Raw genomic sequence first — 16,661 nt, forward strand, 5'->3', positions numbered from 1 at the left:
ACTTTTGGCCTAGAGTATCATTACGAAAGAACTAAAGACAGCCTTTGGTGTTGCCTTAAATATAACAAAAACCATGTGCCGTGAGTGTCAAAGCCAAATATTGTGAGGTGATATGTCGGTAGCAGTAGATACTAACCAAACAGTAAACACCCACATAAGATGATAATAATAACCCACAAATATGGGAATTTGTGTACAAAATACACCGTTAACCATCATTATCTCAACAAATATTTTCAACATAGAAATAAATGCATGGAGAGTGAAAGATGATACCAAAGGAAATACTTTCCTCATTGGAATAGTCTAATAACAGGAAAAAGTAGGGTTTACCATGCCTTAACAGGGCATTTTTTTACACAGAAGAAAATAGGTGTATTTAAAGGACAAATGGTGATAGCTAGCTAGCTCATGAATCAAGCAAGCAATTAAATTCCAACTTTAAGGCCCTACAAGTTTGTAATCATATTCCTAACGTTCAATACAAAGACTAGACGTCTAGAAAATTAGGAATGTGGCTTTATATTGTAGGGGCTATGATTCAGCTCCTGCAATAGAAGGGGGGTATGGTGCTGGAGTTGGTCATTGGAGGAGGGAAATGAGGGTGAAGGTATGCCATGTTTGGAAAATGAAGTTGACTACTATCCGCAGCTGATGGTATTGTGGCTGATGAAGGGAATCCTGATGATGCTGCAGCAGAGAAATTAGGTGGAATCAAAGTTGACCCGTTATTATAAGGACTTTGGAGTTGCCATGCCCAATTTGGAACGGGACCACCAGCTTCCATCCTATTCTCTAGTGCTCTTTCCTGTAAATAGAAACCAAATTCAATAATCTTAATAATCATTGAATAAAATACTAATATAAGACACTTAAGCAAAATTAAATAGTACGGTAACAACTATATATGAAAATTACCTTACACATAGGAAAGTAATTGGTACCATTCCAAAATGAAGGTTGATGTTCAGATGCTATGGAAAAGCCATAAGGTGGCTGAGTATTGATTGATCTTGACCCAGAGTCCTCAAACTATTAAGCAAATTTAAAATATATGTAGCTTATTATGCATGCAAATTTTGAATTCAATTGAAATGCAAGAGAAGAGAAAAATGAACAATAAGGGATAGAAAACACTTTTAAACCTTACCATAGCACTCTTAATAACAGGCATATCATCCCAGCTACGCTGAACTTCTAAACCAGTCCCATTCTGAAAATCCGAGTTAGCAGGAGGGGCTATACCCAAGTTCAGATCAAGATTCTGCTTGCTATCTGAATAACAGCAAACTCTGAGTTTTTTAATACTTCATACATTTCAATTGATAGTTAAGTCACTAAGCAAATTATAAATACAAAAAAAAAAACAAGATGAAGCACCTTCGTTATCACACTGAGAAACTAACTCCCCTTCATAAGAGCTTGCCTCAAAATTTGTAACTGCTTCTCTTCCATTGCATTTTATAGCAGCCTTATCATAAGCTCTGAAATGAATAGAGCAACCCAATATAACAACATGCATAAAAGAAAATTCGTACTAAAGTGAAACAAATTCAAAAAGTTAAATTATGCATTTCATTTTAGGTATCGTGATATATGATTGGTAAATTAAAACCTTGCAGCGTCTAGCTCACTATCGAATAGACCAAGATATATATACCTACAAACCCAAACCAACGAAATTAAAAAACTGAATAATGATTTAAAGTTATATTAAATCACAAATCAAACATTTTAGACTCAGCTATTATTTCTCAAATTGAACTAAGAGTTTACTCACTTCTTCCCAAGAAACTGTCCCATGCGAGCTTCCCATCGTCCACATTTATGCAGAGTAACTCCCCTGTACTTGGAGCTTCCCCTCGAGAAACCAGTGCTCTGTCTACGCAGAATATGCACAAACTCTTCCTTGGTAAAGTTACTCATCTGCACAACAATAAAAATCAAAGTTCATGCTGCAATTATAACTCACATTCAAGTTCTAACTAAGATCAACACAACAACAAATGCTCACCAACCTGCTTTATATCTTCATCATAATCGCTAACATTGAAATTAATATCAGCATCAACACCACGGAACTTGATTGCAGCTCGATCATATGCTCTGAAATCAATCCATAAAAACCATTTCACATTTCAAGCAAACAATTCAAAATTAATAACTAAAAAAAATTCCTATATATGAAAATCACCTTGCTGCAGCATGCGCGGTGTCAAATCCACCTGAAACGAAAAAGAAGCAAGAAGGATCAAGAAAATAAAATAAAACGAAATCATCTCAATTTCAAATCGACGACGTTGCGTTCTCACCTAAGTAAACTTGTTTTCCACAATCCCTATAGAGAGAGAGAAAAAAAACAAAAACAAAGTGGATTCAAAAACAACACTATCATGTAAAAGTAAAAGCAAAAACTGAATGAATTAAACTTCAAAGAAAGAGAATAATCGATATCAAAATGCTAACCAAATATGCGATTCCCATCTTCCCGTTCTCCGGTAGAAAGTAACGCCACGATACTGCGAACTCCGCGACCTCGGTCCACGACGACTCTTCTTTACCTGCTGAGGCCGTGGAGCAACAACAATCTGCTCCGGCACGCCACCGTGATGATCGGACGAGAAACTCATCCAGTTTCTACCATCCGACGGCGAGATTCCCGATTCATTAGCAGGAAAAAGCTGAATTGTCCGTACACCAGCTTCTCCGGCACCAGAGCGTTGAAGCTCACCGGAGAAGTTAGCGTTGTTGTCGACAGAACAGTTGTTGCTGTTGAGTATAGCGAAGTTGTAAGCGTAGGCTTCGCCGTACGAGCATGAATCCTCAGTGTCGGCGGCGTTGACGACGGAGGAATCAAAGCTGCCGGAGCTTTCCATTTGCGCGGCGGAGAGTGGAAGAGTGTGGTTGTGGAAAACGGAATCAGCGTTGAGATTGAGATCCAACATTGTGAGATAAGAGTTTGTTACGATTCAGTTATTTAAGTTTGGAGGGAAAAAAGAATAAAGCGTGTTTTGAGTTAGTTAGAATGAAAGAGAGAATCCAAAGGAAAATTTCACTTCATTGTTCTTACTCTTAGTCTCTTAGCATGAATAATGCATCACCAATGTAAATATGAATGTAAACTGAACCTAATTCTTTTTCTTTTATTTATTTTAAATAGCTCACGTCTCCGCATCTGATGTATTTGCATGTATTTGTATATGATGTCTCTGCACAACTATCAATTAAACTGAGTTAAGATTTATTTTTACTTCATCTTATAAAAAGTAATATAATGTATTTATTTTATTTTTACTTCATCTTATAAAAAGTAATATAATGTATTTATTTTATTTTATTTTCACACTTTTGAGGTTCTATTTATGGGTAGCTGAAGAAGGGTCAGGGCCTACAAGGAACAAAAATACTTGGCTTAAACGGTTAATTAACTTGAATATATAAGATGTTAAGTGTACGGTGTACTATGTTTTTTTGGGTTACATAAAGGGGAATGTACAATGGTGGATACTAAGGTAGCAAAAGTAACAAAGTGTTAATTAATGTTAATGCAGTGGTGTTAGTTTAATTAATGAGGATTGTGAAGTGGAATGAGATGAGACGAAATTATGTTTTTCTTGAGTGACAGATTGGGCTATACATGTGATAGTTGTTTACACAATCTACTTTGTGGTGACAATGGCACTTTGTCAGTATGCTGGCCTCCTTTGTTCCTCGGCACACTCCTTTTGTCCATGGTTTTTTCTTGCTTGACCGTTCATGAGTGAGAAAAAGATAAATATAGTAATGTTATTAGATAGATATTTTGGTAAAGTGTTTCATGTATATCATTGCTTTATATATTGTGTGGATTTTTTTCATAAAAGAATGTTCAATTACTGTTATGAAAAGGTTATCACATTATTGATGTTGGTATTAAATAACATAAATAAATATAATGTTTTTACTTTCCCTTTTTTTTGTTAGTAGTTGTTTAAATAAATATTTATATTGCATTGATGCACCATGAAAATATTATATAAAGTGTTATATAAGTGTATAGACTATTTTTATAGTGATAGTTGGTCTATGTCACTTTTAACATATAATCATTATAGTTTCTATTTAAGGTTGATCATTTTAGTATCATCAAACATTGTCTGTAACAAGATATTATAAAGTCGGCTTACCGAGTCTTTTGGAGGGATATAGGTGATTTAGATGAGATTTTTTCCTCCTACATATGCAGGGTCAGCCCTGTGCATGTGTAGGGAGAGCCACAACATCGGACCTCAACTAATTTGGGGCCAATTTTATTTTGGGTTTTATAAAAATTTAATAAAACAAATAATATTTAATGTTGTTTATGAAAATAAGTAATATTTAGCATGTAGTTTAGTGGTTATTGTGAGTTTTAGTGCCTAAAATGTAGTCGGTTCGAGTCCATCTATAAAATATTTAAATTATTAAATTTTTTAAAGGACCACATTTAATTATTTTTGTCTTGGGCCTCCGTATGTGTTGGGCCGACTTTGTACATATGCATTGGTAATATTTATCAATCCCTTGATTGAGTATGAATGTAAAAATGCATGGCTAAGCTGAAATGAGTCAATATGGACTATTAAATTTATCTATTGTTTCTAAGTAATCTCGTGTATTAAAGAATATAATATTTGATTATTTAAGGGTGATACAAATTATGATGTGTTCAATATATATAAGGGACAAAGAATAATTATACATTTGATCACATAGAGGTTATGCCATATCACATGATATTCTCGTTACTTAATAATGATGTGTTACTAGACACTACTTTCTATTTATAATATTAAATAAATGAACAGGATTCATTTATGATTTGGTGGTGCATTCTTACAACTCACCAGCGCTAATTAGAGAAATATCGTGTATTGTAAGCTACATTATGTATAAATGGCTCTAAAATATAACCCTTACACCAAAGTGACAGACTTTTCAAGACTTCTGTCATTCACTACTAGCATTGTAGACGAGTGAATCACTCGTTGCATATTCTGTTTGTGTGGACTGAATAGAGGCGGATGTTGGAACAAAATTGATTTGTAACATATCCTTAATGTTTTGATGAGAACAAAAGTATTTAAAGAACAATTGGGTATAGTAACTTATGTTCAAGTGTGCAGGATCATAGACTAAAAATTTGTGATACAAGTTAAGTTTTAACACTAAAGTTTAACATTTGAAGAGAAGCTTGAAGATCTGAATCTGGAGGATCGGACCCTAAACATCAAAATCAGAAGACTCTGACTCTAAAGAAAGTCAACCTCTAATAATCTTGACTTTGAAGAGGGTGTTAACTTCTGAAGACTCAGACTATGAAGAAGGTCAACCTCTAAATATCTAGACTCTAAAGACTCGGACTCGAGAATCAGTCAAAGCGTTGTGATCAAGAAACTCGCATAGGTCACTATCAGACACAAATAGCAATTTGTTTTCTTCTAATGACGTGAAAATTCAAGATCAAAGACAACAAGTATGGCTACCATATACAAACTTATATCCAAGGTCATGGCTACAAAACTGGGCAGAGTAATTGGTAGTATAATAGATGACAGCCAAGCAGCTTTTATCCCAGGTAAACACATACAGGATCACATCATGCTGGCATATGAACTGATTAGAGGATATTCTGCCAAGAATGGTCCCCCTAGATGCATGATACAAATGGATATCAAAAAGGCTTATGATAGTGTGGATTGGATTGCAATGGAAGACATTATGGCTGAGCTAAGCTTTCCCAACAAATTCATTAAGTGGACTATGATTATGATTAAGACTGTGTCATACAGGTACAAGGTTAACAACTGTGTCACTGACAATTTGCAAGCAAGGAGAGGTCTGAGACAAGGTGACCCCTTGTCTCTTCTCTTATTTGTGTTAGTGATGGAGTACCTCCACAGAATCCTTATGAAGAGCAGTAAGCAAAAGGAGTTCAAACACCATGCGAAATGTGAGAAGCATGGGATAGTGAACCTGAGTTTTGATGACGATTTACTAGTTTTTACCAAAGGTGAGAGTGTCTCAGTGAATCTGATGATGGCAGGTCTGAAAACTTTTTCAATCTCAACAGGTTTGGAAGTACATCCTGCAAAATGTAAGGTCTTCTTTGGCAATGTGGAGGAAGGAGTGAAACAAGACATTCTTAGCGCCACCACCTTTGAAGAGGGGTCCTTACCTTTTAGATACTTAGGTATACCTCTAACTAGTAAAAAGATCACTGTGCAGCACTGTTTGGGCCTTATTGAGAAACTAGTTAGTCGAATCCGACACTGGAGCTCGAGGTTATTAAGCTTTGCAGGAAGAACACAGCTGATACAGAGTGTTCTTTTCTCTACTTGCAACTATTGGATTCAATGTCTGCCTATGCCAAAACAAGTTATAAGGAATATAGAAGCGATCTGTAGGTCTTTTCTCCGGGCTGGGACAGAAGTAATTACAAGAAAGTCCCCTGTAGCCTGGAAAAAAGTGTGTACCACAAAGAGGAAAGGAGGCCTGAACATAATTGACTTGCAAGACTGGAATCTAGTGTGCTTGGCTAAAAACCTGTGGAATTTGAGTGGAAAGGCTGATAGCCTTTGGATTCGGTGGATTAACACATACTATGTAAAAGGTGAGAATGTCATGGAGATTCCTATTAGGCAATCAGCATCATGGGTAGTTAAGAACATTCTGAAAACAAGGAGCAGGATGAATCAGTTACAAGCTTGGCAGCAGAACCAAAACCTTGAAAAGTTCAACACAAGATTGATGTATCTGAATCTGCAGGATAATGGCAATGATGTTGACTGGCGAAAAGTGCTATATAGCAACTATGCTAGACCAAAGGCTGCCCATACTCTTTGGAGAGCTTGTCACAACAGCTTACCTATGAAAGAAAGACTCAGAAGATTTGGCATGCTAAGCTCAGATGAGTGTGTGTTCTGCAGGGCAAGTGAGACTTTAGATCACTTATTCTTTGAATGCCATGGTGTGAGGCCTATCTGGGAAGAGATATTGAAGTGGCTGCAGCTGACACACATCCCTTGTAACTGGAAGGGAGAACTAGAATGGCTTGTGAACATATGTAAGAAGAAAGGTGGAAAACAAAGAATAACTCAATATGCCTTTACTGAGACGTTACATGAGTGTTGGCATTTTAGAAACAAAAAATGTTTTGGAGAAACTGTGAGTGTTCAGCAAAGTGTGGCCATGATCATTGATGCGGTAGTTTTTAGATGCTAGTCAAGAAAGAATTTGAGAATCCCACTAAGTAGACTGATGATGCCTTGAGGCAAAGGCATTTTTCTGTTTGTGTTATCATGTAACTTTGTGTATTAGACTGTGTTGGGTCTGCTAGATCACTTGGGCTGTATCTTGTTTTTGAATCTTAATAAAGTTATTCTTTTGATTCAAAAAAGACAACAAGTATGGAACAAATAATTCCTTTTGAAGCTAAGATTTTTCAAAATCATTTCTGTCAGACATTAACCATTTGAAGAAACATCTCAACGTCTATTATCAAAGCTTCTCCAAGACTCACTTGTGCAAGAAAACTTCTCCAACGTCTCTCTTATGTTTCTCTGTATAAGGAACTGAAGACTTGAAGAAAAGAAATTGAATGAACAATATAAAGAGTTATTAATCTTTCAAATCAAAAGCATAAGTTCAACTTAGAATTTTTTAACACTTGTACATTCTTAAAAATTCTTAAGTCTTGAGAGTTTTTTGTATTGTATCTTGTTTATATCTCTGATTATATATCAAGTGTAACTCTTAAACAGTCTTATATGTAAGTTAGATTGTAAGAATTCTATTGCTTGTGTGCTTGAGCATCCGAAGTCTTTTGTGTGTATGCTTGAGCATCCAGAAGTCTCTTACATGTGTGCTTGAGCATTTAAAGTCTCTTACTTGAGAGTTTGAGCATTAGAAGTCTTTTGTGTGTGTGTGCTTGAGCCTTGGAATTCTCTTGCTTGTATGCTTGAGCATTTGTAATCATATTTGGTTATAGTAAAATCCCTTAGAAGTGCAAGGGGACGGGACTACTCTTATTTGTGAGAGAAACCAGGATATATCATTACGTCTCTTTTTCCTGACTCTCTAACTCTGATATTATCTTACCCGCTACATAGTATCACTTATGTATCCTATTCTAGACCTTTGGTTTAGAATTTGATGAGAGTTTTAGAAAAGAAAGAAAACTAAAACACAATTTCACCCCGTTCTTGTGTTTTTCTCACCTTCAGTGATGTCGTTTGTGCGGTGATTGTGACTAAATTGTTTCAACTATAAGAAGTAATAAATTAATCTCTGACTCATGACCATTTGTAAGGATACATCGTAAGGAAATTTTTAGTGATTTATCTGAATCCCTTATCATATTTTCCCTTCAATGGTATCAAAGTAGCTTATGAAAATAAATTTGTGGAAGAATATGGAATTGAGTGGTCTTGAATGGATGGAATAGACCACTCCCTAAAAAGACCAATTTAAAAAAAATGCTTATTTTAAAAATTAGAGTTTTAAGAAATCATTCAGCATAGCAAAATTTTGTATAAAAGATGTGTTTCAAATGATTATTGCGTATACACTTATACTCAAAAATAAAATGAAAGCGAGATTAAGAAGCTAAAGCAATTAATGCCTTAATTAAACTAAATTTGTTTTACACGAGATGTGTAAATTGAAATTACTTAGTCGATAAAGAAAATCTATTAATACAATTTCCAGTTTTAATCTCAAGTAAGATCGTTTACGATAGATGGCCTTGGAAGCTCATCAGCAACTGTCATAGGAGGCTAGATAACTCATTAGGTGTGTTTGTGAGGTTCATCGTGAAATTTGGAACTTGGTTTGGCATCTCTTCCTGCTAAAAAACAAGAAAGAAATCATGTATCCATATCCAATCATAATATTTGAAGATTGTAATTAACACAGAGAGAAATAGTATAATTTATAACTAACCAGAAGGTTATGAGTTGGGGAGAAAAACAGTGTCCCAAATGAACAAGCTTGTGCTAGGAACATGCGCACGTATGATAAATAAACAAAGAAATATAGTTATAAAAATGGAGAGAAATGAAAAAAAGCCGCTAACTAGAGATGTAAATTGTATGAGAAAGTGATATATATATATATAACAAGGATGGTGTCACTAATGTTGCAGTAGACATAATAAAGGTTCTCAGAATAAGGGATGTGGTCTAAGGATAAAGAAGAGGAAGACATGATATGATATGTTATATATGGTTTTGATTATTAGTCTCTTGATTGGACAAGTTGATTGATAAATGGATGCACAAGATAACAAACACATTTAGGATATTCATCGTTTCAAATTAATGATGAATATAAATGTTATGTCAAATCACATGATATTCTCATCACTTAGTAATGATGTGTTGCTAGACAACGCTCTCTATTCATAATATTAAATAAATAAATAAATAAGTAAGATTAATTTACGATTCCATGGTGCATACTTATTATTCACTAGCGCTAATCAGAGATATACAATATATTGTAATCTACATTGTGTAAAAATGGCTCTAAAATATAACCCTTGTACCAAAGTGAAAATCTTTTAAGACTTTTGTCATTCACAACTAGCATTGTAGGCGGATAAACCACTCGTTGGAGATTCTGTTTATATGGATTGGATAGAGGTGGTGTTGTTTGTGTTGTACTCGTGATTAACCTGTTTCACCGATCAAAGATTGTGCCCTTGTAATCAATCGATCTCTGACTCATGACCATTTGTAAGGATCCATCGTAAAATAATTTTTTGTAATTTATTCTATGCGCTTATCACAGTTTCTCTTCAATGACATCGGAGCCGCTTATGAAAGAATTGTTAGGGAAGGATATGGATTTGTATGGTCTAGAAGGGGTGGAATAGATTGTTTCCTAAAAAGACCCATTTAAAAACGTTTATTTTTCAAAATCAGAGTTTTAAGAACCCGTTATGCATAGTAAAAAAAATATTATAGATGTGATTGGAATGATTATTGCGTATACACTTATACTCGAAAGTAGTTTCATAGTTACATGATGGGCAAGCAAGTCTTGTTTATGTGTTCCACCTAGAAAGTGAACTAAATCCTGGAAAGTCACCAATCATCCACATCAAATTTGCATGTAATGTGAACATCTTTTCCTTAAAAGAATCGTACGTATCCACACTAGTTGTCCATAACTCCTTCCGCTTTTTGACTAAAGGTTGTAAATAGACATCAATATCATTTATGTGTACTTCTTTATTGGAAATTATCATTGGCATTATAAAGAATGTCTGCTTCGTGAAAACCCATGAAGCGGTATTATTTAGAATGAGAAAAATTTGTCAAATACTATTATTTATACTCATTACACCAAGTGAATTAAAACCATCACTAGCCAATGCAATACGCGTATTTCAGGGATCTGATTCAAACCAAGTATGTATCAAGTTAAATTTCTTCCAAGCTTCTGAATATCTAGGATTCCTTAACATCTATCATTGCTAGTATTTGTTGCTTGTCATCTCATATCCTCGGTCTTCTTTGATGACAAAAATAATCTCTGTAATCGATGTTTTAATGGAAAATAGCGAAGAATCTTGGTAGGAATTTTCTTATGTTTCTTGTTATCACAAACCTCTTCATTTGATTTCCATTTTGAAGTGTTCCAAGTTTTTTGCAAGTTTCCCTCTCTTCAAATTCTCCTTGAGTAAACCATATAATTGTTTGGACATGCATGTATCTTTACATAATTCAAAGCAAATTTTGTGATTGATTTCTTGGCTTCATAGAACAAGCTTGGAATGTTTGCATCTTCAAATGCATATTTTAATAACTCTAAAATCATTGTCATTGCCGTATCACTCAATCCACATAAACACTTGATATGATACAACTTTACCAAAAAGGACAGTCTTGAATATTGTCTACACCATTCATATAAAGGTTATTCTCCTTTTCTAGCCAATTGATAGTACTCTTTGGCTTCATTTGTTTTCTAAGTTGCACTTGGCATAACATAATATTCTTGGTCAATCTCAAAATTTGATGCAGTTGGTATTTCATTTACATGATCCCTATCAACTCCAAATGCATTGTTGTTCATGTTCTAAATAGGATATTTGACAATGATAGTATCTTCAATAATATTTGGAATAGTATTAGGGGAGATAGTACTAGATAGTTCAAATGACTCTCCATGATGAATCCACATGGTGTATCTTTTCGAAAATGGTGTCCATAATAAGTGGTCAAACATGACATTCCTACTCTTTGATATTTGAAACCACAATATTTACAAGGGCATATTACTACGTTGTTTTCTAATGTATCTTTAAATGCAAAATTAATAAATTCTTTTATTTCTTGCTCATATGCAATCGATGATTGTGGCTTCTTAATCCACGACTTATGCATATATTATCAATAAAAGGCAACATAGCTATTATTGATATAGGCGGCTTTATCCGCAGATACCCAATTGTATCTACCATTGAAAGTGGTATAATATTGATACTTGCACCTAAATAAATAAGTGCATTGTCAATTTCATTATTACCTACAGAGACTTATAATACTGCTACCTATAGGCAACTTCTTTCCTGGTTAGGTCCTTCAACTCTTCTTGATAGGCTTCATCCTGCATTCTTTCTTCTTCTGATTCTTTTGCTCCTTCTTGCTTGGATATATATAGGCTGAGAGAGAGAGTGAGAGTGTGAGAGAGAGAGAGAGAGAGAGATGAAGCAAGGTGAGTGACCACTTCCAAATAAGTCAGAGTGAGAGAATTCCCCTCCTCGTTTCCCTCAAAGGGGCTAAGAGTGTCATCCCCACTCTCATTATAACCTCTTCCAAACTCAGAACTATCACTTAGTACAACTAGATTAGGGATAATACCATTGATTTATAAAGGTTCTTCATATAGAATGTCAGGATTTTCATACATGGCTGATATATGAGAGTCACCCAATCAGCTTCATTCATGTTATCAGGTGCACCCCTTAGATTTTCCATGGAAAAAGCAGAGGGAACAGTTCAAAATAATATTTGATAAACCAGGAAAACTAGTTGAGATAAAGAAAGATTGACGATGTAAGAGCCCTAACAAAGAGATAGGACAACTGAAAGCAAAGATCACCAACGTGGAGGAGGAAAAAGAGAAGAGATCACAAAATTAGCAAGATAAATACAAGAGGAAACAAAAATTTCTCAAAGTATCAAGGCGGCCCGTATATAATGGAAAAAGGTAATAAAATCAACTTTATAGAACAAAGGAAACTAGAAGATTAATAATCAAAGGACCAGATGATGCCTCGAAAATATAATTATACTCAAGTGCACTCAAACTCTCTAAGCCGAAGTGTCATGCCTTAACCTATGTACCTAGGACCACTCATGGAATAACTTGCTAAATGTTTCAATGATTGGATAGGCATTCAATTAAGTTGTCTCCAGACCTTTTCCACTCCCACACACGGAATCATAAACAAGGTGTGTTAGGCTTAGTTCTCATAAGACTTCTCATGCATCATAATATATCGAGTTTTGGAGGAAATTATTTTGGACCGACCTCAAGCCCAAGACTAGGGAGGCACGATTTCACCCATCATATAAATACTACCATTGGCACAGAAGTCGATATGATTTTTCAATCCACAATTTAGTTCATCTTCATTTTTCAAAGACTATCATAGGTTATGCGTGTTAATCTTACAGATCCACCCTACATAACTGAGCTAGATCGACTCGAGTTACCTCGTAACTGCACTAAAACAAAGTGTGTAATCGCTCTAAGAATCTACATATACGGACTTTAGTTTGACGACTCCTAGCGATGAAGAATGTGAAAGCTTTTGTGATGTTGCAAACAATCAAGTTTACAATTGATTATTCCTTTACTATGGTAGATTTTGAATATGATTGTTTGGAACTGATTAGAAATTTGATTTTTTTCCCTATATGCCACAGTTATGAAATAAATATCTCAAAGTGCCACACTTTAAAAATAATGTCCCAAATTTCCATACTTCTACTAACCGTTCGTCTAATGAATAGTCGAACTAATGAAATAAATTTTTGGACCCTATGGGTTCGTCCATGGAATAGCTGAACGGCTAAAGAAACTTTTTGGGCCTCGTGGGTTCGGCCATTCAAGGCCGAATGGCTTTTTTTAATTTTCTTTTTCTTTTTCAATTTATTAAGATTTTTTTACCCTATGCTACAATTTTTAAACATTAATACCAAAATACCACACTCTGAAAAAAAATTCAACCATTGGCTGAGCGTAAAAAGAGATGTTTTTGCGCTAATTTGAAACTCACATACGTTACCATCTATTCATTTCACTCTTAAAGACTGCTTCCAATTAAAAAAAATTTAGTTTTAAAATTTTTTTTTCTATTTTTAGTCTTGACAAATCATTTAAGCTTTATAACAAAATTAAAAATATTATAAGAGTGACAGAGTGAAGTTTCATTTTGATCCTTCACAAAAATTATACAACTCAAATTAGTCCTTCATAGAACTAGCCAATTATTGTACCTTCGTCCTTAGTAAGAGCTCGTTTACCACTCGAGCCCAAGTCCTTGGTTGCTTGTGCTAATTAATGTTATTTATTTATGCAATTTTGAATACTTATGCGACAAAAGAAACTTTATATTTATTACTAGTTTATTTCAAATTTATGTTTTTTTTTCATTTTTTAACTCATATTTTAAACTTAAATTTATTTCAAATTTTTTTGTAACTTTATCAAAATTCTATTTTTTTTTCTTTTTTTAGTCTTGACAAATAATTTAAGCTTTATAACAAAATTAAAAAATTATAATTGTGTTAATGATTTAAAAATTATTATCTATTTAAACACAACCAATTATATAATGAATGTAAGTAATTTATGCTAATTAATATTATTTATGTTTATTTAATAAGAATATAATATTTTACGGAAATGCTTAATATCACGAGAGAAAATTCGTGAAACAGTCGCGAATCACGTGGCATCCAATTTAAAAAGTTTTAAGTGTTCGGTCTTATCTTTCCTCTTCTTTCTTACACTATTCAGCTCTTAGTTTATATTGAACATGTTCATTTCAATTTTTATCATAACTTTCTCATCCAACTGCACGCACCTGCATCAATCTCTGTTAGTGCTATACACCACTGTCCATATCATTTAAAATAACATCAACGACTCAATCTCAACCGTGCTGATGGGGAATTAACCCACCAACCCACCATGCAATGGGATTGTAGTAGAAATTAAAAGTTTCTTACTATAGTTTAATCTAGTTTGATGTTAAAAGACAAATAAAATAGATAAGCCATTGAATTTTACTAGTGTATGATTTAAGGCAAGCATGCTACTATTTGTTTAGAGTGACACAACAACAGTACAAGAAGAAGTTTTTCTTTTTGGGTAGACATGCTGTGATAAACTAGGATTAATGGGGACAAAAGTTGTGGCGGTGGCAATCGTTTGTTTCTTATTATCCTATGCCTTTTTTATTTAAGTAAATAAATGCAATCAAAATTGTTTTAAAATTAAAAATAATATAAAATAAATAACATTCGTGATGTTCGTGAGTAATGTGGTTCGCGACATATAGCACTACTGAATATTTTATAATAACATTATTGTATTTAATATGTATACAAAAATCTTAACCGATTCATTTTGATTTTAATTTGGAAACATTAAAAACAGTCTTTTGATTTTAATTTTAAATTAGAAACGTTGGAAGCAGTCTTTAGTGAATGATATGAGTTTCAAATTAACACAACATAATTCTCTTCACACGCTCGGCCAATGGTTGGACGAGGGTGTAAAAAAATATTAATAAATCTAAAAACGAAAGAAAATTAAAAAAAAATTGTCCAACCATCCAAAGGCCGAATCCATGAGCCCTAAAAAATTTCTTTCAGCCGTTCGGCCATTCCATGGACGAATCCATTGGACTCGAAAATTTCTTTCATTCGTTCGGCCATTCATTGGACAGATTGGTTATTCATTGGACAGATTGTTAATAGAAATATGATACTTTGAGACATTATTTTTAGGGTTAAATATACATTATCCTTGTCATATAAGCGAGTTTCGAGTTACTCCTTAAATTTCTTTTTTTGGTTTATCCCATGTAAATTTTGAGTACCCTAAGCGTAAAAATCATGGGTAAATCAAAAAAGTATTTTACATGAGATAATTTGTGCCCATATAGAGTAAAAGACATAGAATTTTTAGATTTTAACGGAGTAATCCAAAACAAAAATTTTAAAAAGATAAACCGAATCTCGCCTATATAACAGACAGGAAGTAACGTATATTTAACTCTTAGTTTTAAAGTGCATTATTTTGGGATATTTTTTTCAATACTGTGACATAGGAAAATAAATCTAAAAATTTAAATAAAGAAGAGAGACACATAACATTATACAATAGAGAGATTTTCAATCCACCTCTTGACCATCCTTTTTCAAGAGTTGATTGAGAAACTCTCTTGTAATTGTGTTTGGTTAAAAAATGTAATGCTATTCAAGTTTTTTAAAAGTAAAACATAAATCCACGTAATCACAATGTTGAGTTTGCTTGAGGCATAGAACAAAGAAACACGTGTAATAATATGTGGTAAACAAAAATGTGAGATTCGGAGAGGATAAGGAAGAGTTGAAACCCTTTCCACCACGGTTTCAGTTCACCAAAGGAACAACCAAATTCCAATCTTCATCAACCATCACCATTTCAAATGAATATTCACACACACATTTCAATACCAAGTTTTACATCTCATCATTTCACTTCAAGAAATTACAAATTTGTCTGTTCCAAAAGAGACGAATCTCCAAGAAACGGTGATAACAAGGGTATGTTATTCTTCATTTTTGCATACTAAAACACTATATGATTGACTCTAACTTTTTGTGAAATGTGTTTTAGGTGATAAATCTTCAACGGATTGGGACAAGGCATGGTCAAAGTTCAAGAAGCAAGGGAAGAAAACTCTATTCTCAAATTTTTCTGCTGATAAGTATGTGAGTTGGAATCCTAGGCGTTCGGATTTTCCACTTTCTGAGGAGGTTGATCCTATAAAGAAAACTGAGAGATCAAACCTCAAGTTCTGGAATAGTCCTACTTTTTCTCTAGGTGGTGCACTTATTATTCTCATTTTTCTTTTGTTGTACACCCTTCAAGCACCAATCAACAAGTGATTCAAAGTATTTAACATGGTCTATAGTAACATTTTACCTTGAACATGGAAATCAATTATATTTAATAAATTCTTCACTTCTTCAACATTATCACAAAACTAAGTGGAATAGCCATGATAGTTACTGTTAACTTCCTTGTCAAAATATTGTGGGATCAACTACCAAGGTTGTTCACCCACCATAGCGAATCTCTAATTCCATGAAAACAACTATTATCATCTACCTTAACATAAAATATATCTTCGATGTAGTCATGAAAAACTTAAAAAATTAGGTCAAATATGTTCGATGTAGTCAAGAAAAATTTTAAAAATTAGGTCAAATATGTTTGATGTAGTCATGAAAAACTTAAAAAATTAGGTCAAATATGTTTGTTTTGTAGGTTGAAGGGTTTTTTTTGACATTGATGACATGTAAATTATTTGTTATCTAAGTTTATATTTTGAGACAGTTTTTTTTTTTTTT

The 16,661-nt window shown here is 33.7% G+C and overlaps 2 protein-coding genes across 3 annotated transcripts; one reads left to right on the forward strand and one right to left on the reverse strand.

Annotated features, from left to right (window-relative positions):
• Positions 1 to 252: 252 nt before the first annotated feature.
• LOC131612590 (ethylene-responsive transcription factor RAP2-7-like) lies at positions 253 to 3,084 on the reverse strand. 2 transcript variants are annotated; one of them, XM_058884354.1, is made up of 10 exons: positions 2,467 to 3,083; positions 2,313 to 2,338; positions 2,195 to 2,225; positions 2,019 to 2,106; positions 1,781 to 1,926; positions 1,616 to 1,660; positions 1,381 to 1,484; positions 1,151 to 1,275; positions 919 to 1,032; positions 253 to 808 (listed from the first exon to the last, which is right to left on the reverse strand). In XM_058884354.1, exons 1-10 carry the CDS (start codon positions 2,943 to 2,945, stop codon positions 542 to 544), a joined length of 1,425 nt encoding a protein of 474 aa, XP_058740337.1. In that variant the 5' UTR covers positions 2,946 to 3,083; the 3' UTR covers positions 253 to 541. The 2 variants fall into 2 exon arrangements, with proteins under 2 accessions (XP_058740337.1, XP_058740338.1); XM_058884355.1 differs by lacking the exon at positions 1,616 to 1,660 and having other exon boundaries at positions 2,467 to 3,084.
• A 12,513-nt stretch (positions 3,085 to 15,597) lies between these two features.
• LOC131612591 (uncharacterized) lies at positions 15,598 to 16,281 on the forward strand. The gene is made up of 2 exons (XM_058884356.1): positions 15,598 to 15,851; positions 15,925 to 16,281. Exons 1-2 carry the CDS (start codon positions 15,734 to 15,736, stop codon positions 16,194 to 16,196), a joined length of 390 nt encoding a protein of 129 aa, XP_058740339.1. The 5' UTR covers positions 15,598 to 15,733; the 3' UTR covers positions 16,197 to 16,281.
• The last annotated feature ends 380 nt before the right edge of the window (positions 16,282 to 16,661 follow it).

Source organism: Vicia villosa, linkage group LG6, assembly GCF_029867415.1.
Source record: "Vicia villosa cultivar HV-30 ecotype Madison, WI linkage group LG6, Vvil1.0, whole genome shotgun sequence".
In the NCBI taxonomy this organism is placed as follows: Eukaryota; Viridiplantae; Streptophyta; class Magnoliopsida; order Fabales; family Fabaceae; genus Vicia; species Vicia villosa.

What these genes read in the sequence shown, in the direction of transcription:
- LOC131612590 (XM_058884354.1), bottom strand. Translation starts at nt 2,945, where the DNA reads ATGTTGGATCTCAATCTCAACGCTGATTCCGTTTTCCACAACCACACT. An exon ending in AGATGGGAATCGCATATTTG is followed by an intron (nt 2,339 to 2,466) that starts GTTAGCATTTTG and finishes CTCTCTCTATAG; the next exon opens with GGATTGTGGAAAACAAGTTT. An exon ending in TTCTCAGTGTGATAACGAAG is followed by an intron (nt 1,276 to 1,380) that starts GTGCTTCATCTT and finishes GCTGTTATTCAG; the next exon opens with ATAGCAAGCAGAATCTTGAT.
- LOC131612591 (XM_058884356.1), top strand. Translation starts at nt 15,734, where the DNA reads ATGAATATTCACACACACATTTCAATACCAAGTTTTACATCTCATCAT. An exon ending in AAGAAACGGTGATAACAAGG is followed by an intron (nt 15,852 to 15,924) that starts GTATGTTATTCT and finishes AATGTGTTTTAG; the next exon opens with GTGATAAATCTTCAACGGAT.